This window comes from Fusarium phalaenopsidis, assembly GCF_050370095.1.
Source record: "Fusarium phalaenopsidis strain FUZ10S chromosome Unknown contig_32292, whole genome shotgun sequence".
Lineage (NCBI taxonomy): Eukaryota > Fungi > Ascomycota > Sordariomycetes > Hypocreales > Nectriaceae > Fusarium > Fusarium phalaenopsidis.
The window spans coordinates 958,711-986,488 of record NW_028145410.1 but is presented as its reverse complement, the minus strand read 5'-3'; the positions used below and the strand labels follow the sequence as shown (position 1 = coordinate 986,488).

At 53.5% G+C, this 27,778-nt stretch overlaps 7 protein-coding genes across 7 annotated transcripts; 4 read left to right on the top strand and 3 right to left on the bottom strand.

Annotated features, from left to right (window-relative positions):
• Positions 1 to 4,128: 4,128 nt before the first annotated feature.
• LRP88_04622 (uncharacterized protein) lies at positions 4,129 to 5,985 on the top strand (the record flags this gene model as incomplete). The annotated part of the gene is made up of 2 exons (XM_083241194.1): positions 4,129 to 4,555; positions 4,646 to 5,985. The coding sequence occupies 2 exons, from the start codon at positions 4,129 to 4,131 to the stop codon at positions 5,983 to 5,985; spliced, it is 1,767 nt and encodes a 588-aa protein (XP_083102342.1).
• A 1,594-nt stretch (positions 5,986 to 7,579) lies between these two features.
• Positions 7,580 to 8,485, top strand: LRP88_04621 (uncharacterized protein; the record flags this gene model as incomplete). Its single annotated transcript, XM_083241193.1, has 1 exon — positions 7,580 to 8,485. The coding sequence occupies one exon, from the start codon at positions 7,580 to 7,582 to the stop codon at positions 8,483 to 8,485; it is 906 nt and encodes a 301-aa protein (XP_083102341.1).
• An 896-nt stretch (positions 8,486 to 9,381) lies between these two features.
• LRP88_04620 (WD40-repeat-containing domain protein) lies at positions 9,382 to 11,485 on the top strand (the record flags this gene model as incomplete). The annotated part of the gene is made up of 2 exons (XM_083241192.1): positions 9,382 to 11,204; positions 11,257 to 11,485. 2 exons carry the CDS (start codon positions 9,382 to 9,384, stop codon positions 11,483 to 11,485), a joined length of 2,052 nt encoding a protein of 683 aa, XP_083102340.1.
• A 355-nt stretch (positions 11,486 to 11,840) lies between these two features.
• On the bottom strand, positions 11,841 to 15,697 carry LRP88_04619 (P-loop containing nucleoside triphosphate hydrolase protein; the record flags this gene model as incomplete). The annotated part of the gene is made up of 4 exons (XM_083241191.1): positions 11,841 to 14,814; positions 14,870 to 15,258; positions 15,311 to 15,628; positions 15,680 to 15,697. The coding sequence occupies 4 exons, from the start codon at positions 15,695 to 15,697 to the stop codon at positions 11,841 to 11,843; spliced, it is 3,699 nt and encodes a 1,232-aa protein (XP_083102339.1).
• Positions 15,698 to 17,727: 2,030 nt separating this feature from the next.
• Positions 17,728 to 18,996, top strand: LRP88_04618 (uncharacterized protein; the record flags this gene model as incomplete). Its single annotated transcript, XM_083241190.1, has 2 exons — positions 17,728 to 17,940; positions 17,992 to 18,996. The coding sequence occupies 2 exons, from the start codon at positions 17,728 to 17,730 to the stop codon at positions 18,994 to 18,996; spliced, it is 1,218 nt and encodes a 405-aa protein (XP_083102338.1).
• Positions 18,997 to 19,328: 332 nt separating this feature from the next.
• LRP88_04617 (Zn(II)2Cys6 transcription factor domain-containing protein) lies at positions 19,329 to 21,839 on the bottom strand (the record flags this gene model as incomplete). The annotated part of the gene is made up of 3 exons (XM_083241189.1): positions 19,329 to 21,420; positions 21,578 to 21,712; positions 21,784 to 21,839. The coding sequence occupies 3 exons, from the start codon at positions 21,837 to 21,839 to the stop codon at positions 19,329 to 19,331; spliced, it is 2,283 nt and encodes a 760-aa protein (XP_083102337.1).
• Positions 21,840 to 26,089: 4,250 nt separating this feature from the next.
• On the bottom strand, positions 26,090 to 26,703 carry LRP88_04616 (uncharacterized protein; the record flags this gene model as incomplete). The annotated part of the gene is made up of 2 exons (XM_083241188.1): positions 26,090 to 26,530; positions 26,581 to 26,703. 2 exons carry the CDS (start codon positions 26,701 to 26,703, stop codon positions 26,090 to 26,092), a joined length of 564 nt encoding a protein of 187 aa, XP_083102336.1.
• Positions 26,704 to 27,778: the final 1,075 nt, after the last annotated feature.

Here is a 27,778-nt window from a genome sequence, read left to right as displayed (position 1 = left end):
GACCTGTTTTGACCGCATGTGATCTGCGATTAAATACGAAGACGGATTGATATGGGAATATGCATGTTTAATCAAGATTATATGAAAGTTGCTCCGTAAAAAGCACAGAGATACGGAAATGTGCAGACGTAGTGCATGCATGCACCCCATGAAGCTTCATCTTGCGCGGGCTATTGAAGAAAATAGCTGTACACTGTTGTATGGAATATCTCGAGTAGAGGGTAGGTTGCTTTTTGTCCACCATGATTCAACATCCTTGTGGCTTCGCTGCGCAGCCAATTGATTCATGATCAGAGCCAAGACCGCTCGGCCGCTATACCCGAAATAGAAAACAACTCGCACCCAGGCTGCTGGTCCGTGTCACGATATCCTCTATGTCCCTGACTAGCACGAAAAAGGGTACGGGCAATCAGGGTGCCACAAGGATCAAGGGGTACAGACTTCCTCCGCTCCACGGGTAGTAACCAACAGACAAGAAGACAAGCGAAAGGATAAGACGACAAGGTACACAGAGAGGACAACGGAATGCTACATCGTCATCTTAAAAGCAACGCGGGAAACGCTGTGGGCTGTTCGCTTGCTTTGATGCCCGTTGAAAGGGGGCGAACATGGCGGGTATCCATTTAAACAAGGGGACCCCGTGATACGCGAAATGATGCAAGACAAGGAATCCCCGTGCGCCCTGTTCGCTTCTCGAACACATGGCTCTCCTCGTCTTTCCCGTTCCCGTGCGTGACTCCAGCTTGCTGGGGCTTCGGCATCACAAAACTTGCTAACCGACCTGAAGTTATGTCGAGAGAGTCATCTGAGCTGGAGCCTTGCTTGTGCTGTTTCCTCTGCCAATTTCCACAGGCGCCGCGCCAGTGAAAGCTTACGCTGTGCTGGGACGCACTAAAGCAGTAGAGGGACAAGGTTTCATTAAATTATGCTTTTACAACGGGTAGAGAGAGATAATACACACCCCACTCTCTGTCTCCCCGGTTAACTGGATTTGTAAGTCTTCCCCTTCGCTTGCCTTGTCGTTCGTTGCTAGGGTGGGGGAGAAAAGCTCAGATAGACAAGCGATGACGATGATGACAGCGTCGATCCAGGGGCCAGTCGACGACACAAGATCGAGAGAAGGTCTGTGTTTTTTTGTTGAGAGGGATCCAATTCTCATAAGCTGAGCTGGACTGGGTTTACTAGACGCCTGTAGCTTACCCAAGACCCGGGTCGAAGGAAGAGGCGTCAAGGCTGTGCACAGCACAGGAAAGGTACGTACGACGTCCTCTGCAGGTCCAATAAGTAGAGTTGCGAGCTGCAGACACGATGATGACGATGCGGCCTGTTGACAAGTTAGGGCCCTAGCCAGGGATCCAGGGGCACATCGCGAGGGGTGATGGTCATCATCATGGATGGGTTGATCCGGCAGATCTGAACCATGTTTGCGCCTTTTTTTCTTCTCAACGGTCGACATGCAGAGAGAAGGAAAAGCAACGTAGACGCAACGACCAACGCTTCTTTTCGCATCAAAAGTCGAAATCTCTCTTAACCAAGACCCCATGTACACACATTGGATCATGAGAGATGGAGCCGAAAAAGAAGGGGTCTCCTTTTTCCGCCCCCATCCCCCTCTCACGCCCCCCCTGGACAAGGTCGTCTAACAGGCACACGTCTCTGATTGGCGGGAAACTGTTTCGAAACGCTCGGCGGCGCGGCGCAGACCGTTGTTGTTTTTTCCACACTCAAAAGAGACAGAGGGATGCTTGCTGATTGATTGTCGCGCGTTTCAGGTGAGAGTTGTCTGTTACAGAGCGTGTTCCAGCAGCATTAAAAAAAAAAAGAGAGATCTGAGGGACTCTGAAAAGCGCGCAGAGCAAGTACGAGGAACGGGAAGAGAGAAAACGTGAGGCTGGGTGGGCGTCGGGCTTTTTTGGCTTGAGGCTTCATTACAAAAGAATGACTGAGAGTACAGGTACTGGGGGACAACAATGGAGCCAAATCCCGGAGGAACATGGAGGAATTGGGACATTGGAGCCGGGGGGTGGACAGTGGAACATTTTCCGTTCCCTTTCTCTCGCACAACAATCAGATTGATCATTTTGGTATTAGAGAATAATCCTTCGTTTCTTTTGCAGTTCTTGATTGCAGAGTGTCAATGGGGGAGATATCCGAACACGACGACGCATTGAAATGCTGGACAGGGGCAGCAGAAGTTTAGAGAGAGGGAGAGAGAGAGATTCTATCTTTGGAAATGGTGGTGAAACAACGCCTTCTCCCGCTGTACAACCTCCGAGCAGAAACTCGAAGCCATCTACGCCTTAATGGGCAGCAGCAGACACACAAGCACTGCAAGCCATGACGCGCCCGTGAGCTGGCTGGGCTTGATGACCCGTGTGGTGGTGGTGCATGTGCGAGCAGTGAGCAAATCCTCCTGGGTAGGGATCCCTGACCTTTGGTTAACCCCTGGCGGCGGCGCCGTCGTCCAGCAGTGCAGGGATCATCCTCAAGGACCCCGCTTGTCGGTCGACGACTGGGAGAATTGTTGGTCCTTGATCTGATGGCTTGGTCGGTGCTGGGGGGGGGGGGAGAAAGAGTAAGATCGCGATGTGGTTGACTCAGTTGCGAGAGAAGATGAAGAAGCCGAGTTGGATACTGGTAATGCCTCGAACAAGAAGAAGAAGAAGAAGAAGAAGGTCAATGAAGATTGTCCAAGTTGAATCCCCAACGGTTATGACAGCTGTTGCCCCTTATCTGCAACTAGCCTGCTTTTCTTACTTCTTCTGCGGCATCACCCGCTTGTTCAACTCCAACCATGATCCAATCCATAAGCCATGGATCCCTCAAACCCGCCGACATGCTCATCATCCTCTCGCTGTACGTCACGTCACTTTATTCATGCCCTTTTTCCTTGCCCATTCTTGACACAGTCACACACGGACAACGCACATCTTGAGTTGCCCGCCAGTCCCTCAATCTCCACACGGGAACAGACACGAAGGACAATGATGAGCCTCAATTCTCGTGAAACTCGACATCTTTGAGAGAGCGCGCGGCAAGCCTTCTAGGTAAGGTACTCGAACCAAAGTACCTGCAGAGACCCTCTCCCGTCCCTTCCTTCTGGGTCCTCCCCAGCCCGCGCGAAAGTGGTGCCAGTGGTCCAAGCACACAAAGCAGCCAGCCAGGCACAAGCAAGGCAACCTAGGCAAGGCCCGCCCTGGGAAGCTGCTGGAGAACAGCAGCAGGCTCCTTCCTTCCACTCAAGCAACCTAGTGCCAGTGCGTGCACCTGCATATACATAGGAAGGCGCTGAGCGCGCGCTCGCCCCTTCCCTTCCCTTCTTCCCCTTCCCACACTGTCTGCACCCACGCGCTCGCTCGCTCTTTCTCGTTCCCTCACACTCACACACCCCCCCGGATGCAAGCAAAAAAGAAGGCGATCTAATTATATTCGGAGAAATATCCCGGGACCACACACGCCCCCCCTTCCCCCCCTTCCCTTCTCCCAATCAATTCGTCCCTGAACCATTTTCCCTAAGGAAAGAGAAGGACCCAAGCTGCCCAGTGCCCGGCGCCCGTAGCTTCCTTTCTACACCACCCTTCCCACCCCCATTCTGCCTCCTCTCCTCCTCCTCCCCCCCCCCCGTTTCGTTCTTTTGCACTTGACAACTCCAAAGCCCAGAGCATCACCAGTCTTTGTTTTCTTTCGTTTCTTTTTTATTCTTTTTTCTTATTGTTTCTGATTCAACACTCTCGCTCAATAACGAAAGTTCCCATCCAAGGGACTTTTTACACTCGCTATTGTCTCTCGTTCTTCGCTCGATTCCGGGAATCCCAAGGAAAGAAAGGAATCGACTCAAACCGCTTCTGTTGTGCCATTTGGTATAATCAGCTCGCCACTACAACACGTTCGCTTCTCAACGACCATCACGCATTCAAGGAAAAACAACACCACTTTTTAGCTCGCTCGACCAAAACAAGCTCGCATAGCCGAACAATCAACCTAACCGTCATTGCCGATTACACGCTGCAGTCGATTCCCCGTCTATCCTCCATGTGAGCGCTGCCCATGGATCCGAGCCAGAACCAGAGCCAGAGCCCCCAGCAGCAACAACAACAACTCGAGCTTCAGCAGTACCAGCAGCACATCATGTCGCAGCAGCCGAGCCCCTCGCCGTCTCACCAGCAGCAGCACCATGACGCCACTCCTCAGGATGTCCTCGCCGAGGCAAGGAAGAACCTCCAGGTCCTGATCGATTCAGGCCTGTCCAAGGATCTCCTTCATCAATGGGTCGATGAAAGCCAGTCGCTCTCCTTGAGCCTGAACGCCATGCCCTCGATGTCTTCGATTCCCTCTCAACCTCAACAGCAGGCTCCTCCCGCCTTTAGCCAACCTCAACAACCGAATCCCGCTCCCAGCGCTGCTTCACTCGCGCCTCCTCCGCCACTTCGATGCCCTCCTCCACCTCCTATTGTCCCGAATATCCCGACCGTGACGACCACTCCCACCAACTCATCAACTGCTACCACTCCATCCGCCGAGATCAAGCGCGAAGCCGTCCCCGAGGAGGTCCCTTGTATGTCATGCTCACTTGACCGCAGTTGCCGTCGATTTCCTTGCTTCTCTGCACTTGCTGACTGATTTGCTAATCAAGACAATGAAGCAGCCATCTTCATGCCGCCCCAGGCCCCCTTCAGCCATCGCCCTCGCATCTCCGTCTCCTCGACGAGCTCCGGCTCCTCCGGCCATGCTTCCATCTGGTCTACCAACTCGGGCCAGTCATCCATGTCTTGGCAATCATCAACCTCCAACTGCGCCCGATCTCAGGCGCCTCTCCCTCTCCCTCCATCCAACCCGATCAGCGGACCACTTGGCGCCATTGGTGCTCCAGTCGGCACCGCCGGAAAGACCAACATTTACTGGTGTACCTCGTGTGAAACGAGCTTCAAGCGCAAGTACGACTGGAAGCGCCACGAGGACGAGTTCCATGAGCGCTGGCGCAAGTACCCCTGTCCCGAGCCTGGTTGCAACCGAAGCTTCTGGGGTTCCAACTCGTTCAACCAGCACCACAAGCAGTGCCACGGCTGCAAGACGTGTCCCCACGCCGAAAAGGTGGTCAAGTTCCTTCGAAAGCGCAAGTACTGGGCCTGCGGCTTCTGCTCTGCTCTTCACCCGGCTCGCGAGCGCCATGTTGAGCACGTCGCCCGCCACTTCGAGTCTGGTATGACCAAGGGTGACTGGATGCACTCTCGGGTGGTGTATGGTCTCCTGCACCAGCCCCTGATCCATGAGGCTTGGGACGCACTTGTCGTCAGCAAGCAGCCTGAGTATAATGGCCGAAGACCCCAGTTCAGCTGGCACCCAAGCAAGACGGGCCGCGCCCAGGGTTTCCTGGAGAACGAGAGCCCCGGCCAGCTGCAGGATCTCCTCGAGTTCTTCTCCGGCGATGAGGGTGAGGCTCAGTGGATTGTCAGTGTAGCTTACGACCTCGCCGATATCGTCCTCACCTCAGCGCCTATCCCCTCGCCTCAGTACTCGCATACGAGCCTGGCACCCCAGGCGTTCGCTCACGACCCTCGCATGTCGTTCATGACACTGCCTACTCAGGGCCACCCTGGCCACCAGTCGATGATGCCTTCGCCGGATCCTCAACAGGCTTCGTTTGCAGCACCTTTCCGCAACACAATAATGGTGCCATCCCAGCCATTCACACCCCAACCGAGACCATCTCCGGATTCTTCGTCTCACTCCCCCATGGGACCCTCGACTTCGCCTTTGATGCCTCCGCCCGCGTCTTCGCCACTCGACAAGCGCGAGCTGCCACCACCACCTCAGGGTCAGGAGACCGGTGAATCAATGATGGACTTTGAGTATTCGCCGGCTCCTGTGGTATTTGACGACTGGGAGAGCATCATCCTGGAGCAACCGGGACAACAACAACATAACGGAGCACCAGCCGACTGGGGCATGGTGCAATATTTCAACGACCCTCGGGTCACATCATGAGCTTACCTCGTTTGAGCTCGCCATTCTTTTGAGTTTCTGGACATTGCCGAGCCATTTGTTTTCCCCTTGTGAGCAAGGGTTGCGTATCAACATGCCCCAACACCCCCAACCTTACCCAACCCTACCCAGCTTTGGATGGGTATCCCACGTTTCCTTGAATCGAACTGAACCCAACCCAACCGAACCGATCACCTTGGACCGACTCGACTTGTCCTTTTGCGAGCATTTCCTTTTATTTCCTTAGTAGATAATGATAATACCCCTTCATCGAGACGACAGGTGAGGGCATCTGTGGTTTTGTTTGTCATCTTGTCATGGCAGGTGCTGGAAATGGAATGTATGGGGCTTCTTATGTCCTGAATTTAAAAAACGGAGTTGGAGGCATTGTGTCGTGTCGTGTTTATTGATTTCCTTGAATGTCTTGACGGACGAGAATAACCGAGCGAGGGAGGAGAGAGAGAGAGAAGACAAATGGAGGGGGTTGATGCACGAGCTGCGGCGATGCTGCATAGCTGGCCAGCGGCTCGCTGTAAGATATATAGGACATGGAAAGGAATAGAAAAACCCGGACGGGATGATTTTGAATGACTTTTTTGAGAAACCTTTTGTGTGCCAGTCTGGGAATGTGGTTTTTATCTATGTGCGAGGGCGTTGAGCTTGAACGCAGGGGGCTTGGTGGCAGGAATGAAGCTTGTCTCAGACAAGGATTGATGGACGCATGCCGGCTTGCATGGCGTCTGTATGTCGTGTATTATGCGCGTTGGAGGGAGAGAGTGAGATTGAGATGAGCGGTGGATGGACATGTATGTCTTGGACGTGCATAGCCTGTTGAGACTGCGTCCCTACATGTAGGTCAGGTTTCAGTCTATGTATAAGACATGGTAGCCAATGCGAGTTGAGTAAGCTCAAGCTCAAGTTATGCTTTGGAGGTATGTGTATTAAACTGGGGCGGTGACAACTGGGTTGTTTAGGCTGAATGGTGAGTGACTGGGGCCTTGTACTGTATGTGAATAGTAACTTGTTTCTATTCTTGGCTCAAAGTTTAACTCATTCCTTGGCCTGTGAGAACTAGTAATGACCGCCAGCTCTCATGGCTGGTCACCGTCGCCGCCTAGGCTTCAAAGAAGGGACTGAACAAAGAGGACGGCCGAGGAAACGGCCCGGAAGTGAAATACAACAAACGGATCTCGAGTTTGTCAATTCGTCTAGAAAGGCTGCAGGCAAATGTGTTGCAGCGTCACTGTGCGTTCTCATCATGTTGTTTGAGTACATGCCTGGGCAACTAATAACACCAGGGACAATGCAGTGAAGATGGACTCTTGTGCGGAAAAGAGTCAATGGCTGTGACAATGCACGTTTGTTCCGGCGGTCTTTGTCTTGAGTCCAAGTGAACAAGACAGGACGACGGCTACGAACATCAAGACTACATGCCTGAATAAGACAACACGACCAAAGAATTGGCAATTAACCCTTGCTGAAATTGTATATACAGTGTCTCTCGGCCGCAGATGATTACTTTGTCACATTTGCATTGCTATACTCGACAGTGCATCCTCAACAATATCCTCGTTCGTACAGACAGTCAGTGATCACCATGTCTCACGACAAGTCCCAAGACAGCCCCAGAAGGCTGACAGAGGACATGCCCCTCGGCGCCCGTATTGGCATGAACATCATCCTCGCGGCCGCGCCTCCCACACTTCGCAGACACGCCATCCGTCGTCTGGAGGGTGGTCCACGACCTATACGCAAGACTAGGGCAGAGAGGCAGCGCGAGTGGGAGATTGAACAAGCTCGCAGGGCTAGAGACGGTATGCCTAGGAGTGATTGGACTCCTCAGTCTAGTAGTCCGTGTCCGTGGGATGAGGACGAGGGAAGTGGGAGCGATCCTGAGACAAAGGGTTTGGGAGCTTTGGGCGCTGACGAGGGGCAGGTTGAATCGAGAGAATCGAGGGTTCCTGCTCTGGCTGGCAACGAGCCTTACTTTATGTCAGACATGGAAGACATGGAGGGGATAGATATCCCCTCTCGCAGCTCTCAACCTCCAGGATTCACTCGTGAGCCGAGCCAGAACCCTCTGAGTAATCTGCTGCGCGGGGGACGACGAGAGCTCACGCAGCAAGGGAGAAACAAAAAGAGGAGAAGAGAAACGCCTCCACCAACTTGCCAAAAGCTCCCTGCAGCAAAGTCAGATGGGTATTTCCCCCCTTTTGAACCTGATGCGGCGAGCATGACGACGGGTTACCAACGGATATACAGGTGGTCTAGCGAAGTTGACGGCGTCCCCGATGACTTACGTCCGGTTGGTGATGGTCGTACTTCTGTTTCCACCGCCTGGCCTGGTCCTCATACTGATGCTGGAGATGATGTTGGACCTGGTGAGAGTATTAGTGTCATTGGCGACGAAGCAAAGGATGAGGGACTGTATAGGAGGGGAAAGATTGCGCCCAGCCCTCGGGAGAGTGCGAAGCAATCTGAGAGCACGAAATGGTCTCAGTAATGTTAGACCGTCCGACCCTTTGATGAATCACAGATGCAGTCGGTTTATGCAGTGGTGGGCGAGTTATGGCAGAGTTGCTGTGCTGATGGCGAATCTTGATGGACATGACTTGTGGAGTTTTGACGATGTAGACTGGTTGAGTTGAGGTACCTGTACATCAGTCATTTAACTTATCAGTAGACCAATAGACGTATTTCCTTTGTTATTACTTTATTTTGTAGATGTCGTGTGTAAGTGACCTAGTTGTTCATGTTGGAGAAGGTGGTAGTAGACAAGGGAGGATATTTAATACATCAACATTGCTATTTGGCATAACATCAGCTTGGCGCCATTGTTAGTAGCTTTTTATGGATTGGTATCTTCACATTATATATATCTCAGAGTAAGAGAAGCATCCAAGGTTGATTGGAATCCGTATCGACCCCCTAACTAGTCAATCTTTTACCAAGACTTAGTGAAACCCGTTGTCAAGATGGCTTATCATTGATACCCATGGCTGAGGCATGAAGACCATGATAAATATACATTAAATGGCCAAGTTGGAGTGTAAGTGAGGCTCCTTCCTAGGTCGGTAGGTACCAACGACATTGACGGTTCCATAGCACGTGACCACGCATGACCTTTGACCAGACATCACAGATCCAAAGTTTCTCTTACAAAAATACAGTAAAAAAAGTCTTTTTCCCTCAACAAATTTTGTCTATATAACCTGACCATAACAGCATTGGCGACCCTGGCAACTCAATATCTCAACCTGTTGAGTTGTAGACCCTGGGCTCGCTCTGGGGTTGATGTCATCATCCACCAATTAAAAGGACCCACCTCGAGACGCGACGCGATGCGATGCGATCGAGCCTCGTCTTGAACTACCTATTAGAAGATACTTGCCTCCTGCGATGAATACCCTCGACGACGACCGCCTGTCGGCGAGCTCGGCCGAGTCGGACCACGACAATGACCGCCCCGACCAGGACGACGATGCTGACGAGGCCATGGAGGATGTCGACGATAATGGCGACCAGGACGCCGACGCCGACGCCGACGCCGGCGACGACGATGACAACGGAGACGATGATAACAACGATGACGAGGAAGACGATGATAATGGCGAAGATGCAGAGGGTGATGCTGAGGGAGATGCGCAGGATAGTCAGGCTCCCGCTACAGACTCCAACGACCAGCCCGACGACAAGGTCAAGACCGAGACGGCAGCAGAGTCGCGGCAAAAGTCGGCCACGCCAGCCCCCAAGATGTACACGAAATGGCCTGTCCCGAGCCCCGAGGTCATCAACGCGAAGCTATACGACATCGTACCTACCATGGCAGCGCCGCAGTCCACCAGCGTCAACGCCATGGCCATCACCCCGGACCTGAGGTACTGGATCACCGGAGGGTCTGATGGGTACATTCGCAAATACGACGGGCCTAACACGATCAACGGCAAGCTGCCCTTGACGGTTGCCCAGAGGCATCCCTTTGTCGATAGCGTTACAAAGGCTGGTATACTCATGTCTTACTGGGAGAACGAGGAGCCTTCACCTCCTGGGAGGGGCGACCAGGAACATGTCCTATCTCCTGTATACTCTCTCGCCGTGCACTCCGAGGCTCTCTGGTTACTCTCGGGTCTTGAGTCGGGAGGTATAAACCTGCAGAGCGTGCGTCATGACGAGGGCAAGCGCATCCACTGTCTGCAGCAGCACAAGAACGCCGTGAGCGTCTTGACGCTGGCCCAGGATGAGAAGAGTGTGCTCAGCGGCGGCTGGGACAAGAACATCTTTGACTGGGATCTCAACACGGGTCAGACGACGCGGAGTTTCGACGGTAATTCCGGTCAGATCTCTGCCATCGAGCTGCGTCCTGCGAGCGGCGCTCCCATACCCGAAGAGGCTGACGAACCTATCCCGTCAACCACCATGTCGACAAACAACGGCGCCGCGCCCGCCAGCGGCAACTTTACAAACGGACTCACAACCGATGGTATCGACGAGCCTAGTACAGAGAACGGCGCCGACGAGGGCCAGGCGTCTCCAGCTCACGATAGTCTCTTTGGTGGCAGTGACGCGGGGAGTCTCTTTGGCGAGACAAAGGGGGACCAACCGTTTGGCAACGATGATGACGAGTTTGGCGCTGCTTCTATGGATATGATGCCTGGACACGGGCATGATGGTGGTATGGATCATTCAGCGGATATGGCGAGTCTTGAGGCGGCAAAGGAACCAGAGGCGCAGCCGCCGCCAACGCAACAGACGGGAGACGCCATGGACGTGGATACTGCTCCAACACAGACTACAGAACCAGCAGCTCCGAGTCAAGAAGATCAGCACCAAGCTAGCGCTGAAGTAACTGCTCTTAAGCGATCGCAGTCACCGATGCTCTACACATCCAACCACGCCCCGACACAGCACGATCCCACACAAACCTCTTCAACTACTTTCCTCTCAGCCGCCATCGACGGCCCCCTTCGCGTTTGGGACAAGCGACAACCGGATCCCGTGGCCCGTATCGGTACTCGACCTGGCGTTCCCCCCTGGTGTATGGGTACTTGCTGGAGTCCCAACGGCAACATCATCTACGCTGGTCGAAGAAACGGTACTGTCGAGGAGTATGATATTCACAAGGCCAGGAGAGGTTGGGAACCTGAGCGTTCTCTCAAGTTTCCTGCGGGTAGTGGTGCCGTGAGTGCCGTAAGACCCATGTTGAATGGTAGACATCTAGTCTGGTAAGTACATACTCTCCAATCTTGTTTATGGCAGCAAGCTAACAATCCCTAGCGCCTCCCACGATATTCTCCGTCTCTACGACCTCCGAGAGTCTCGCGCCATTAAGCACTCCACTGTGCCCTTCCTCATTATCCCCGGCCCCCCTCGCGCAGGCGTCATCTCTAGTCTCTACATCGACCCCACGAGCCGCTTCATGCTCAGTGCTGCCGGCACAAGGGGCTGGGAGGGCACCAGCACAGAGGTCTTGATTGGATATGAGATCAACGTCACGAGCGGTTGAATTGGACTCTATCCTATTGGTTTTGTTCTCTGGCGTTGGAGTTGGGTAAGTAAACTGGCACGCCAGCTTGGAGTAGGTAGTTGTATCATTTCTGGCTAGACAAAACATCCATCCTTCTTGTAATAAACACCTGTTCTGATCAAGTCCATCTTTGCTGATTCCATTCCTAAACATGACTTCAATATCAATCTAAAACACATCACAAACATCATCACCAAGACACAACACCAAGACTCTATCAAAACATTTGTAATTCTTCATAGCCGTTGTTACCTAAAGTACAAAAAGTGCCATCTGCCCTACCCATACCTACCCATATCCATATCCATACCCGTACCCATACCCATACCCACTATCACTCAAAACTAATCAAGTCATCATCGCCATCATCGCCATCGCCATCACCCTGGCCACTCTGCGACTCAGCCGAACTCGAGCCAGCGTGGTCTGCCATACTCGTGAACCCCGCCGCCGCATCAAGGACCATGTGCTTCCTGCTCGGCTGCTTAGCAGCACCGACACTGGCCTCGCTGTTAGCTACTTCAGCACCTCGCTTCGGCGACGGCGCTGGGATCGTGTACTTGGTGTGCGATGGACGCCCACACACACGCGTGCAATCAGCCGCCATGGTTGTCTGGCGAAACGATACCCGAACCTCCATCGGACGCGAGCTAGACGGGCCCTGTCGCTTCATGTCCTCTCGAAGCATGGCATCTCGTCGCTGTACCTTCTCCGGGCTCCACTTCTCCGACAACGAGTCTTCGGTCAATGTGATGGCACGGCTCTCAAACGGAGTCTGGGGGTTGTCCAGTCGCCTCTGCTCGCTCGGCCCGGGCTGCGACATGTGGGCATAGTAGCCCATCTCCATCAGCTCCTCGCTGGTAGGCTCTTGGTGGACAGCCTCGGATTCGGGCCCTCGCCTTCCACCCGCGACATCTCTGTCAGGCAATACCGCGTTCTGAGTATGACCTCCTCGATGAGCTCGTCCGCCTCTGCCACCTCGGTTACCAAAGTTCCTGCCGCCTCGTGAAGCGCCATTCCCGCTTCCTGGTCTTCCACCTCGACCCTGTGGCAATGGCCTGCCTCTAAGAGGGAGCGAGACTGAGGGAGCCTTGTTGCATTTGTGAGGGCATTCGCAAGGATCTCCGCAAAAGGAACCACAACCATGGCCACATGAAAGGACTTTCTCACAGGCGCGTCTGCACTTGAGACGGGCTTGGTCGGATGGATGGCAGGTCGTCTGACAGGCATGACCGTTGGGGCATTTCTCATCGCACTTCTGATTGCAGCCACCTCCAGGAATGGTATCCCACGTATCAACCTCTCCGATCTCAGTCACTCTGCCATGCTTCTTGCAAGTGACTGGGAGAAAGTTGTCGATGCACTCGTTCTCGACGAAGACATCATACACCTTGGCCCAGGTCTTGTGGCTCGTCTGAGTTTTCTGCACAAGATTCAGGGCGTCGCCGAAGATGTACATGCCGCGCCTTGCTCGGCTCGTCGCAACCACTGCTCGGTTTTCATTGTCAACGAAACCAGGTTTGGCACTTCGGACCAGAGAGAGGAGAATAATGTCGTTTTCTTCGCCTTGGAACCCGTCAACTGTTCGGACGGACCACTCCTTGGTGGGGTGGAAGTTGAGGAGGACCTGGTCTCGTCGGAGCTTTTCGAGAAGCAGGCTGACTTGACCCTTGTAGTAAGTCAGGAGGGTAATGGCAGATGGTTGCACGTCGTTCATCACCAAGTATCTCACAAATCGAACCATCATTTCGGCTTCTCTGGGGTTCGAGAAGGAAAAGTCGTCAGGGTTCTGCGCCTCGGGCCAGTGGTGATGAAACCAGAAAAGATTCCGCCCACCCATGCCTGGGACTTGTGGTCGAACAGAGGGATCGGTGACAGAGGGGTGGTCCTCCAGTTCTGGATAGAAAGTATTGACCACTTCTCGAATAGCGGGAACCATTCGGCGCTGCACGCGTAGCATGGAGAAAGGGAGCTCGAGCTGGACCAGTCGTTGAAACAGGGAAACGTGCATGTTGTACGGTTCTTGGCCCAGTTCGCGAACATCAATGTGTGGAACCAGTTGTTGGTGATCGCCCACAAGTACTATCTGATCCAGAGATGGATACATCGCCGATGTGATGTTTGCTTCTCTGGTCTCAGCCGCCTCTTCAATCATCAAGATGCGAGGCTTCAACGCAGCGATAAGCCCAAGATACTTGGTCAATCCTGTCGTTGTGCAACCCAGAATCTCGATGCGTTCGTGACGAATGATTCTGGCACTCTTTTCCCAGTTGCCAATCTTGATTTCGTCGCACGCTGCCTTGTACTCTCTGAGAAACGTGGGAAACTTCTCGGCCACCTTGCCAACAAGTCGCTTCCGGAGATATCGGTAGACCATGCCACGTTGTGCCGGCTTGATGTTGTACAAGTTTTGATGCATGGTCAAGAGCTTGGAAGCCTTGTAGAACCAAGCAGCTTCTCCTGAGTTAGCGCCTGGGACAGTACCGGTGACATTGAACTGAGTTGAAAAAAACTGGCCCTGAAGCCGTTCTTTCTCGTCCTCCTCTTGGTCGTCAACTTCGGCGGGGTCATCATCCATGGTTGGAGGTGCAGCTTGACCGCTAGGGGGGCGGTAAACATAGGTCTGGTCCGATTCGATGTATCCATCAAGCCATTGCACCATGGAGCTGGAAGAGACCTCTCCATTGTTCTCGTTCACCAAGGGTGCGCACTCCCACTCATCGTCATCAAGAGAGTCGAACTGTTCTTTCGTGATAAGTTCTGCTTCATAGAATTCCTCAGCAGAGATCAAGTTGGATGGGAAACAGGTGGACAAGGTGTGGTCGATCCGGCTGAGGATTTTCTTCCGGGAACTTTCTCCCTTGACAGGCCCATGCGAAAGGCTGAAATTCTTCCTGATGTTGAACAAGGTGCGGGAGTCGATCGCTTTGTCCTCAGTGCGACCACCGAGACGGCAAATGACGGCGCCAAAGTCAGAACCACATCGAGTGAGGAGCTGGTCAAGCGCATGATTGGTCTGGGCAGCAACCAATACAGGAGGGAATGGCTTTCTCTTTCCATAGATTGCCTGGAGTGTGCGAACATGGCTCTCTAGGGCAACGACGGATGTAAAAGTCTTGCCGGTGCCAGGGGGGCCTTGGACGACGGCCAGCTCACGAGACGTCATGCGCTTGAACGCCTCGACTTGCGATGAATCAAACGAATTGGCACCATCTGAAACCTGAGCAGTTTGACCTGGGGCCTCCTGAAGGTAGGCAGCCTTGGGATCACGGGCGTGCCCATCGATGATGTACTTGTCGAACTTGGATCTGGGACAAGACATGGTCAGTCTGCTTCCGCATAAAGAGGCAAAGAGAAACTCACTCAAACAGTGCAGCATGTTGAAGCCCAATCATTGCGTGGCGGACAGTCTCGAAGTAGCCACCCTTCGCCTCAAGCATGACTAGTTCGACAGAGGGATCGAGGATGGCGTCCTGGCAATTGGACCAGAATATTTCGATTCGAGGAGGTGTGTTTTCATTCTCTCCATCATCCGGATTGGGCTCGAGACCTCCGATGAGGTATCTTGCGGCAACGACAGCGACGTAGCACTGGGTCTTGAAATTGTCGCGGCTGGGTGAAAGGACAACAAGAGTGCCAGTGGTAAGGCGTGTGCACTGGCTCCAGACAACCTGGGTGGGAGAACGCTCCGTGGAGAAGGAGATTCTACAGGCTGGTCCAGCCCGAGCAAACATGTAGCCTTGCACGTGGACCTTGTAACAGTGAGTCAGAATGTCAGAGATCAGAGGAGGGGCCTTGACGAACCTGAGTGTAGATGTAGAAATCTGAACCCTCCGCCATCTGAGGGCGATTTCGGAACTCGTTGACAGTTCGGCGGAGGAGCTCTGTGCCCTCAAAACGGCACATGCGGTACTGTGACTCCAAGTACCCGTCTTTTTCGAGAGCTTCGCCGTCCAGTGTTGCTGGAGGTACCACAGGAGGGTCGGAAGCCATCAGCTCTCCGGGCTCAGGGATCTCGGGCATCGCTTGCCATGGCTTGAGTTTAATGTCTCCCTCAGGCTCCAGCTGTCTGTTCAAGACATATCGGGAAATGATTTCAAAGGAGGGCGGCTCCGTCTGGAGCTAGGGAGAGTGTGTCAGCGCGCGCAGAGGGGGGAGAATGAGGAATTTTACCTGTTCGCCTTGCTTCATGATGGCACCGACACCAAATGCACCTCGTCGCCTCTGCTGGATGTCAGTATTGATTCATGGGTTTGAGCTGGCGTATGGGTAAAGGGCAAGAAGAGGTAGTACGGGAAGGCAGAGCGGAGATGCATGGAAGGGCAAAGAAGAGGAGCAGAGGGGAATGAAGGGCAAAGAAATGGCTTACTCGAGCAGTGATTCTCTGGACAGAACAAAGCGACGACTGGGATGATGATGATGGAGGAGAAGAGAAGAGGAACGGGAAGAAGAGGAGCGTGTTGTTTCTATCGACGAGGGGACAAGAAGCGAGGAATGAGAGCCCGAGAGGAGGAGAAAAGACAAGTAACCAACTTTGAAAGACCACTGGAAAGGCCGTCGCGATCAAAACAAGACCAGAGCAGGTGCCCAGGTAACCGGCCAGGTGCGGTGATGAGGTTCTGCCCACCAACTCTGAAACCGAGAATGTAACTGCTGTCAAACCTTTTCGCAGGATGGATACCACTACAGTAGCATGCGCAAATGAGAAAGGATGATGAAAACAGAAGAAGGTGCGTGATGAGGAGAGGAAAAAAAGAAGAAAGGTGCGGGAGTTGGAAGGTGAGGGAACTCGGGAAGGAGTTTACCCACCAGGATTTTTTTAAGGAGGATACCTACCCAAGGAAACGCTGCAGTCAACCGAAGCAATGACGCACGGTAATTGACAGTTCCTGGCACTGTCAATGCACTGCTGGCTTTGGAATTATGTGACGAGGTAGTGTGTTCAAATCAACGGAGGTGGGCGGCCACTGATTGATAGCACTTGCCAATAAGTACCCAACCAGTGTGTTTTCGGAAGAGCTTCAGCGCGCCTGGCAATATTCCGTTGCTTTGATTCTCTTCCAGAGTTCTTGGATGCAGGGCTCGCGGTTTCCTAATCTCTTGGTCAAGAATGCGCAGCGACGATGGTTCGACGACGCCCAACACTCGTCCCTGGCTGCGTATTTCTGCGGTACAATCACCACCCAAATTTTCTACAAGCGGTATAAATCACTATCCAGGAAGTGCCAGGGATGTTTCGTCCGTCTCGGTCTCGGTTCGGTTCGAATGCCTCGAAGTGGTGCGGGAGTCGACGTGTGTAGAAGGACTTGGTTGAAATTTTCGGAAGGTGTCGTGGACGGGAGGACTTGGTAAGCCTTGGGAGGGTAGATGGATGAAATATGAACTGTATTGGATGCTGTAGCAGTGGGAAGATGTCAGTGACGATGGACAGAGAGGTGGAAGGAGCCTGGTGCTCTGCAAGCTGGAAGAAGGCCAGGGGCGATCTCCTGGATGTTCCAATGGAAACAGAAGGTATGTAGAGACGAGTACTCACTTCCAGCTTCTTCAAGACAATGTTCCACTATCCAAGAGAAAGAAACACCCGTATCGTCTCTCGTCGAGTAGTATCTCCACTGAGGAATCGTCAGGGGCAAACTGGGAATTGACACTCGAGCTCTCTTGTCGATATTCCAGAAAATGGAAAAGGAAAAAGGATGGAACAGAATTGGATTTTTATGGTGATTCCGTATGCAGAAGGAAATTGAAAGGAGGGCATGGAAATTCTACGGAGTGACGCGGCAAAGATATTGAGGCATCGGGAAGCTGCATCTAGTGCCACACTCGCACTGACAGTTTGCCCAGCAGGGTAGATTTTTGCACAGAAGTCCGTTTGCTTCATTACGATTCTATTATTAAAACACTCCCGTCTCCTTTTCTGTGGATATCCAGCAAACAGCTTGGCGTAGAATAAATATCATGTGTTTGTTCGTGATACCTGCATCGCCAAGTCTCACTGTACCTCGCATTAGCATATTTCTCAAGCCACATGCATCATCAGTCTTGACCGATCAAACATTCCAGAACTTCTTTGCACAACGTTTGATCAACGGTGAGTGACTCAGGCCTTTGCATCTGCCAAGCAGCTGTCATTGGACGTTGCACAGCCCCTCACCGTTGTCCAGCATAAAAGCATCAGAAATCCACTCCACGCTATCGTGGAAAAACTCAAGGTCGACGACGCAATGGAGGCAGACTACGGCAAATATCTTTCTTCTCTATACTCTGGGACGTCATGGTCCGTTACTCGGCTCTCTGGCGGTCTTGTCAACACTACTCTCCGTGCGACGCAGACATTTCCACTTCAGTCGAATGCGCCCGAGTCCGTCATCCTCAAGCATGCAAAGCCATATGTTGAGGTCGCAGGCCCAGAATGGACCTTTTCAACCAAGCGTCAGGTAAGTCTCCTCTTTCGTTGATGTAGTGCTTAAGTAACACATGTCCAGGAGGTTGAAGCCATCTTCCTCGACCTCTTCTCAGAGCACGGCGTACTCTCCTATCTCCGACAGGAACCGTATTGGAACTCCCCTAAATGCCTACACCATCGAGAAGGCAAGGAGTCAGACCTTGGACTCTCGTCCTCTGACCAAGAAGCCTCAGTCCTTATACTGAGTGATCTTGGCAACCTGGTCAACATCTTTGACTTCCTCCGCCAGCAATCCCACCGACCCTGGGAGAACGAAGTACGCCCCAAGATCGAGAGGCTAGGCTACGACCTTGGGAGAATCTTTGCAGCGATTCACAGCCCCGAGAGAGTTATCCGAGTCCAGACCTCGAATCCCCAGGCAGCCGCCAAACTCACGCACTCGCTTACACGAGGCATTGTGCGCACCGCCGCCATCGAACCCCTCCGAACTCGTCTCGCTAGCACTCCCAACGCCGACAAGCTATTCGCCCGTGTCGAAGAAGGTTTCCGCGCGCAGGAGGGAGCGCATCCTTGGTCCCTTGCCATGGGTGACTTCACCCAAGGTTCCATCCTAATGCGCGACCCCAGCGAGGTAGAAGAAGACTGGACCCCCACACTGGTGGACTGGGAGTTTGGCCAGCTCAACGGCCGTGGCGTGGACGGAGATCTGGCGCAGTTCCTTGCCCATCTCCACTGCGAGCTGCTCTCACACCCCCGGACTTCGGCCCTTCATCGTGCCGTCTCGGCCCTTTCCTTACGTTTCTGCGCGGGGTACGCCTCGCGTGCAGGGTTGCGGTTGAGAAGGCGGGTAGACGATGAGACGCTGCGGCTGATGAGGTGGACGTTTATCACGCATGGCCGGGAGATGGTGAACCAGGCATGTGAATCCTACAAGGGTAAGGAGAGATTTGACGAAATTTTCAAGGCTGGAGTGTGGTACCTCGAGAGGGCTGGGGATAATTTGGAGGAGTTTCTGGAGGAAGACAACTGGAAGGAATTGGAGAAGGAGGATGGGATGATGCTTCAGTCACTGTTCGAGGTACTTTGAAGGGAGAGAGATCTGGAGGCGCAAGCGATGCCAGGCCCTGAGGGCATCTTATTTCATTACTACTGTCCACCAACCGATGGCATGCAACACCATATCCAACTAGGCATTGTCTCTGGCCTCTCCCTCTCAACATATCCTACAATAAAAACAGGGTCCCTATTGGCCCCAAAACGCCTTCAAATTTCCAAGCCCATAGCCCAATGGCCAGATATCATGTCGTCTAAAAACAGGCACGCCAATAAACTCCATCAGAACTGTCTAAATCCTTCCCCCTTTCCTGCCTTTTATGTTATACCTATATGTGCATCTATCATGTCGCGTCAATGTTGGCTTTAGCAGACGCCCGAGAGGATTGACGCCGAGTCCGAAACGGGCTGTCTGTGCCAGTCAAGGAGCCCGTCAGGGCGGACCAGGAAGGCCGACGCTTCCTCGACAAGCTCCCATTCGCCGGTGGCAGGGTTCTTCTGAGCCGATCGGAAGATGATGTTGGTTCCCAGATCCTCAAACACAATCTCTCGTCTCCTGAGTCGCAGCCACTGCTCGTGTTCGTTGCCTTCCATCGAGTTCATCATCTCGACCTCTCGGTTTTTGATCGCAATCGCTCGGAAGACTCGGCTGTCGCGCAAGGCGTTGCGGATGGGATATTGGCCCAGAATGCGGATTGCTTCATCTCGAACAGAATCATCCCGGCATCCGAACGATGAGACAAAAAGTGGCCAGGTCCAACCCGAGTCCATTGCGAAGCCGCAGCTGGGACGGCACGAGATCAATATCTCGGCCAAGGTGTTGATCTCTTGGTAATACGGTGTAAGCTCGCGAGCCTTTTCAATACCGGTATATCGCGGCATGGCGGTGTAAATGTAGAGGATCAGGAACTCGACACGCAGGTTGATGGCCACCAAGTATGGTTGCATGTCGTTCTGCCGGTTGTTGGACGCAGACTGAAGCAGGGGTTCAAATGACTGTGACCACCTCTGCAGCCAATACCGTGATTCCTCAACAAACTTGGAGATCCTGGGATTTTTCGTCACGCTCGATAGCTTCGCCTCGAGCTCCCCTATATCCTTGACCTTGGTGAGGCCAAGCTGCGCCGTCACCACGGTAAGCATAGGGACGTGTCCAACCATTTGCCTCTGGAGCAGACTCCAATAGTCACGAGCTTCCTCAAAACTGCTGAATGCCGGAGGCATGTCCTCGATATTTGTGATGCTCGTAATTCGGGGCTTGAAGTACGGAGAATACTTGGTAAAGGGGGCAATCCCTGGCGGTCTTTGTGGGGGCCCCTGAGGCGCCCGTGGAGGTGTCTGTTGATCCGACGAACTCCATGGGCTTCCTTGACTTTGGGGACTGGGAAGGCCGGTCGGTACTTGTTGGGTTGGAGAACTCGTCCATGGCGAACCTGGCTGACTGGGTGGGCTGGAGACAGACATGGGTCCACCAGGGCTGGAACTTCGACTTGCGAGAGGATCACTGGAGGCGGGTGCGGTTGGTTTAGGGGGAAAGAAGAACTTTCTATATGACCCCATGAACGAACGTGACTGCAACTCCAGAGGCTTGTAGCAGTCCAGAATCTCCTGGACCAGCGCAGGGGGCGCGGGAGCAATGCTAACCAAGTCGGGTGCCTTTTCGGAGCAAGCAGCAAGCTCATTGAGCATACTGAAGCCATGCGTGACATGCTTGAGGGCGGCTGGCATGTTCCCCCTTTGCGTCTCGAAGCAGATGAAGAGGAGTGACGATAGCATGGCTGTTCGAAGGCCTTCTTTCGATGGTCGGGCCTTGGACTGGAGGCGGAGGGCCTCGCAGTAGTAGATTATGGCATTGAGGTAGTGTTTGTTATCGCTCATGAGGTCGTCATTAGGTGATGAAGCCTCAAACTCGACATTGGAGGCCTTGCGCAGGGCACCAACAGCCATGGCCGCGTATCTCAACGTGGGCTCTTGTAGTGTCAGTTGAGGCATTGTAATCGTCCATAGTCGCGAATTCCCGAGGCCGCCACTCAAGAAGTTGATGGTGAGGTTGGACCACTCGTCAAAGTAGGCGCGTTGATCGCTATTGGCGAAGCAGACGGTGTTGACAGTGGGTTCCTCGAGGATCGGCGGTGTCCTTGGTCTAACGACAGCGGTGGAGCCCGTGGTAACCTTGATATCTGAGGTTGCAATGCTCGTGGAGGAGGAGCTGAACGAAGTACTGGAGCTGATCGAAGTGCTGGAGCTAAGCGTGGAGCTAGAGTTGACGGTGGAAGTGGAGCGGTAGGTTGCGGCGGTTGTCGGGCGTGATGATTGTTCGGAGGGAGCGGATGTAGTGGTAGGAGAGGTTGAAGATGATGAAGCGGGAGGGTTCTCGGTGTAACCGTCACAATAGCCACGCCATTTCATGCAATTGAGGCACGAGGGCTTGGTCTCGTCACACTTGACGTGCCGCTTCCTGTGACGCAAGCGTTAGCGCTGTCTAACGATCTGGGAGATGTCACTGGAGATGCCACTGGAGCCGGCACTTGGCGATAATGCAGGGGCTTGATTATACATACTTGCCTACAAACTGTCAGTGATGCGTTCAACATGGAGAATAGCTGCACAGATACTCACAGGTGCTGCATCCCGTGCGCGCCCTGGTCGAACTGCGCCGGGTATGCCGGGTACGGGTTTCAAGGGCGAAACGATGAGTGCCGCCTCTCGCCGCGGCAGCATGCGCAGACCTTCCTGTTGCGGTTGACGTCCTGTATACGAAAAACGCGCTGGTCAGAGTTTGACTTCTTGCGCGACAAGGGTTTTGTTTGGGGGAGCTCACCCGACAGAGGTTGCGGCACGAACGGTGTTGATGGGAAGCGAGAACTGGATCTCCATGATTGTGGTAGTTTAGAGGATCCAGCTTTACAGCCAGCAAAGAAGCAATTGATTCTTATATCGCCAGCCAGCTCGAGTCAAGTCGAGTTGGAGCCTCAGCCCAACTCAGCTGAAGGATTCAATGCAATGCAAGGAGCTGAATGAAGCTGTCCAAGGCAGAAGGCCAAGGACCCCAGCCGACTGGAACCAACGGGGACGGCTCGGCACTCGGAATCGGGTACGTAACTCTCACCCACAACGGGCAGGCTGTCAGGCACACCTTCAATGGACCACAGACGTTTGTGTGGAGGCGGGATCTCGCAGCGTCAGCGGCGCCTGGCCAGGGAGAAGCGATGTGAGGAAGAGTGCATCTGCCGTGAAACCTCGATAGTTGTCGATAATAAATGTTTGGGAGGACAAACGAATAAAGAAAAAAACGGGTTTGCCGAAAGAGTCAATGTCTTCTGCCGTGGCCAAGTAATAAGCCAAGGCTGTCTCTCTCCACTCGGTATCCAAAATGGGGATTGGGCAGACAAAATCCGGTAGTGGTAGCGGTAGCGGTGATGGTGGGCACAGGTCGCTTGTCACAGGGCGTTAATGGCGGGAGGTTTAAACGGGAAGGGGCAAGAAGGTGTGGTGCGGTACCAGTTAGAGCAAGGGGAGCGAAAAGTCAAAACCGGGAGAGGCGGCGCTCAAAGAGTTGATGTAGACGAGACGGGGACGGAGACGGATGGATGGCTTGGAAATAATTGAATGAATGGACAGGACAGGCGAGCGATATGTATGGACGAACAAGGTGGGTTTAGCTTGGCTTGGAATGGAGTGAAAGGCGTGAAAGGCGAGTGGGTTGAGGCCAGGGACCTGGTCACGGGATCGAGAGATTGATTGGAGAGAGCGCCCTCTAGCCGTTTGGTCTGGCCCTCCCTCGCCTCTGGCAGCGAGTGTTTGTTGTTTAGAGATGGAGGGATGGATGGATGAGAGGGAGGGCATCCATGGGAAATGCAATGCAAGTGACCAGGGGAAGCGAACGATGGGGGTCCCCTCGGCCTTCGGGTCCTGGGTCCTTGGACTTGGGTCCGCTCTGTCCAAGGTCCATTAGAAGTGGGTTAGGAGGGAACAAGGTGAGTCAAGGTGAAGAGCATCTGTAGATTATCAAGACGTAACAGAACCGCTCAACCAGTCACTTGTTTCTGCATGGCATGGCATCATGGAATCCTCCGTGCCATGTGCGTCACAGAACAAGATGAAGATGTGCGCCGGCGCGTGGCTGTGGATCCGCCGGTAAAGTGTACTTGATGCCTCGCACAAAAAAGCCTGTGACAGCTTGTACCCCAAATGAGAACATCAGGCAGGGGTCTGGGGCTGAAAGGGCGCCAGCCGAGTGGAGGCCGCCGGATCCGAACTTGAAGTCGAGATGAAGAAAAAATAAGGTACAACACCATTTTCAAGGTTAACTCAAGTAAAGTCGAGGTAAAGCAGATCAGAGTCGGTCACGTAGCGAAAAGGATCAAGGGTGTAGAGCGCGGAATCATGACGGAACGCTCTCGACTCTCACACGGTCCCCCAGGCATCCCGTCCGTAGGTACAGGGTGCACCCAAGGTCTGTGATGGATCCTGCCGTGAAAATGGAGACCTTCTCTTGCGAGTTCCAGATCATGATGGGGGGACACTTGGGTAATGGAAAAAAGTACCTGTCTACCACTAGCCCCGTCATTTTAGACGTACGTTGAAGCTTCACGAGATCCGTCCCATAATTCCCTCCAAAGCCGATCAATGCCCCTACCTCTGCCACCAGGAGACCATCATCAGTCGATATCCCTCCCCAAAAGCGGCCAGGCACATTGACACACACTAGGACCGCCGGGGTTCATCCCACGCAGTCAAAGCGTAGAGTAAAGCCACATTTGGAACGACTGGACGACTTGACACAGCCAAGAGGCGAATCACTCCCCGAGTACCGGGCCAGTCCCGCCGTTCCCGCCTCGACCTTGACACCCTTGGCCAGAAAATCGAAAGAGTCCTCCGTCCTTGCCTCGAGTTTCTCGTATCGGGGCGTGGCATTGTAGGCCCTGGCAGGTACTGATTGATAATGGTTGATTATCTCTGGCTCCGCATTCGCCCAATCCCGTCCCGGCGAGGCGGCCTATTTGCGGCGGTTGCTCCGAGATCCAACACTAGTAGCTGAAAGAAGCTCAGAACGCATGTCGATGAGGTTGTTGCTTGATCAAGTCGGCCAACAGCATGGGGGTTTGGCGCCCTACAAGCACAATCAACCCACGGCTGCCAGATGTTCCGCGACAGCCCGCTAACAATTCCTCACATTAGGTAATCCAGCGTTCTGCCTTCTTTCTGAGGGTCGTATTCTCGGCTCTCACCCCGAGAGTATCACCAATATCAATCAGGGTCGGCCGTACCTTGATTATCTCCGCCAAATCGCGGTTAACACCCAGGCCGATCGTCGTTTTTGGCTGTCATCCTGGGACCCATCACCGAACCACCACCAATCGAACCCTCGCGGTGGAGAATGGGCCCTGGATTGATCATTGCCAGGGGCCACGGGACCGCGCCGAAACAAGGCTGTTGCTGATTCTAGCTTCTGACTACTCCGTCGGCTTTGAGATGGAGACATCGGCTTTTGAAGGGTTTCGGCTTTGGTGGTGATGATGGAAACATTCGGCTTCGTGTGTAAGACATGTTCAGATATCATGCTCCGTCCAGTCTCGCCGGCTGGCCTCGCCCTCGATGTTGTACTACCATCCTCACCGATCCGGCAGCTCACTATTGACGCCTTGATATTGCCTCACTGACAGTCTTGTCTTCATTTCACCTCATGCAACCTCGCCTGCGTGTTGGCCGCATCAACAACACCACCACCGGTACTGCACCATGCCTCGAAGCACCATCCCGCGCACCAAGGGCCCCCATCGCCAATAACGGCGACGCCCTGCGGGAGTGTCCCAGGATCGCAGTGTACATCCCGCTCTCGATGCACCCATTGCAAGCCAACGGCTCCAACAGTGGTGTCAGATCACCAGCTCTCAGCAACCCCTCCGCAAGGACAGGCCCATGAACAGGGCTGAAGGGGCCCCAGTTCGGGGAACTTTACTCCCACCCTCGCGCCACATGGCCCATGGGGCCAAGCCTGCCTGATGATCGTCGCATCTCGTCGGCCGTTGTTCCTTTCGGCCAGTACATGATAGTTCCAAGGCAAGAAACAGGCAAAGACAGCCTTTTTGGACGCCATGCGCTGGCGCGAAGCTCGGCGTGAGACGGTTAAACGCCAAGACTGGGACCCTCCTCGCCGCGATCGGCTCTTCCCAAGGCGACCTTGGCTCTCCTGGAGCCGAACTCGGTTGCGAGATGTGCTCACTTGCAAGATGTGGTGTCGTCTGTCGTTTCTGGGCGTGCTTGGACGCTGTCAAACTCTGCATGGCGTTTAATTTTCCGGGAACCGGCGGGCACTCGACAACCCACAGGACCCTGACCCTGTGTAACCAGCAAGACGTGAACGACGAGTTCCAAGCACTGACAAACTGGATTCTTGGGACCTCTCTTTGGTTCGTGTGGCTCTCTCCAAGTGGGAATTGCCTGCCGCCGGGGCCTTGGTATTGGGACAGTCCAAGCGGACAGCCGGCCAGACTCGGCCTCCGAGCTCACATCCCGAAAAGGCAAAGAGGCACACGATCAACTTCGGCGAGCTTCCTCGGTCCCGTTCCATGCGCGGGTTGTCATGCTCTGCGGGCCCGTCCCGTCCGGAGTCGTTGAAGTTAGGATGCCGGCGCCTACGCTAAGCTGTTGGCTTCATGCAGGTTACCAAGTTGCAGTGCTGTGGTGTGCCCTACGAGGATAGCTGAAACGGCAAAAGGCGCCAATGGATGTCTCAGATGAATGATTTGGGGTGTGAGTCCATCTACTAGGCGCGTTTAGCAAGTGCTTTGCGTATAACGCGGCAGAATTGCTTCTGAGACTAAGTTGTTAGTTGATCTGCCATATGAGGCGTTCACCCAGAGCATCGGGCTGCAGCCTCCGTTCACGATGGCCTGGCACTTGATCTAACAGCTCGTGTGGCCATATTGACACAGACATCTCTCTGCTCTCTGCTTCAGTGTCCCCCATGATCTGAGTATATCCCATGCTGACTGCAAGAAACCCCACTGCTTGACAGCTAGATCAGGATTTTGGTAATTTTGTCATTCGACATTTACACATTATGCCACTCCTGGCTAATAGTACAGGTTCAATCGTTCATTACATGCTCCGCAGGCATGCCTCTAACGCCGCTCACTGGCAACCTCCTCGGCACTAGCAGCCACTCTCTCCTCAGCGCCAGGGTAGTTGGCTGCGGCTTCACCACCCTTGCCCCGATAATCAGTTTCATGTTCCCGATCAGCTCCCTTGTCGTGGATGGGATCTGTCAAGCTCGCACCAACACCCTCGAGACCAGCACCGACCTTCTTTCTCTTGCCACCATGCTCCTCCTGGCTTGTCATTCCGGAGCCGGGGTGACCGAGGCCAGTGTGGACATCTGCGGAAGTGGCGCCTTGAAGAGTGTCGGAAGCAGAGACGCCACCCTCCATGCCTGGGGCCTGCGTGGGATATTCACTTGAGGGTTGAGGCTCGAAGGAGTGCTCAGGAGGGGCAGTGCCAGGGGGGTGCTGCTCAGCGCGGAATTCGGGCTTGGCGTCGTTGCCTACGAGGACTCCAGGAGCATGCTGACATGTGTAAGTTAGAGAATGGTTGAGAAGCTGGGAGAAACGTACGCCCTTGGTGGTGAGAGGCTTGGAGGGGGCCAGCTTGCTGCGGAACTCGCCCTGAGCGGGAGTTGCGGAGTCGGGGTTGACGGACATGGTGGAGGTTTGTGATGAAGTTGTATGGTGATATACAGGTGTGTTTGATGAGAGGCTCCAAGGTATTCACAGTGGGATAAGGATAATGGTAAGAATGAAGACCTCTATTCATGCTGAAATGGACGATATAAATCGTTGTGATGCCCAGACCCAGATGTATGATGTCAACATCAACGAACGTCGACATGACATCACAATAGACTCGCCCATTCAGGTCCGGCCATCACCGCCATCTCATCGAAACGTCTGGGAGGAAATATGTGGTAAGTTCGGAATTCTTCAGATTACTTTTGCCCTGGCAGAAGTGCCAAATGTCAAGTCGATCGATGAAGATATTACAGAAATGTGGAGCAGAGACGGAGGTGAGCTCCGAAAGATTGTTCGTTGGTTGGAGATGTGGAGGACGATGGCATCTTGAACGTCATGATACAGACTAGTGATGATTAAGGTGCTGGATTGCACAATTTGAAGGCCTTTCGGAGTGTGTTGACGTCTTCTACTACACTTACATCTGATCTGTCACTGTAAGTATAAGGACTTCTCCGCATAGACATTGAAAGCTATTGACGGCGCAAGATCTATGACCCCTCTCTAGTTGACTCACATTAGGGGTTACAGAGCATTGTTAGGTGACGGTTTGAGGACTCTCAGGGGGTCTCGCGACGGTCAGCGGACAAGTGTCGACGCAAAGAAACGAATTTACCCTACTGAAGGGGCAGTTTACTTTACCAGCATATGATAGGTCTTCTCAAGGCTTGCTTCACTATCACAAGCGTATCGAAGCGAAAAACGAGCACTTGCGATGCCGGGGGGAAAGATATGCAGGAGATGGAGAGAGTATGGATGTGGACGGTGGGGGAACTATGCGTGGAGGTGAGAAGACAAGATGAGAGTGGCGAGCCCAGTGCCCGCACTTGGAGGTACCATTTCAGCCAATTTTTCATGTTGAAATACATGTGTGACCGAGCCATTGCCTTCGTGTTCGGTCCCTGTTGATGAACTCCTCATGAGAGCAAAATGGTAGGCCTCAAAAGCATCTACCAGCTGATAGCGCACCAACAAGCAAGCGACCATTCGGACACTAATCCCCTTTTGCAGAGATTTTGACAGCTA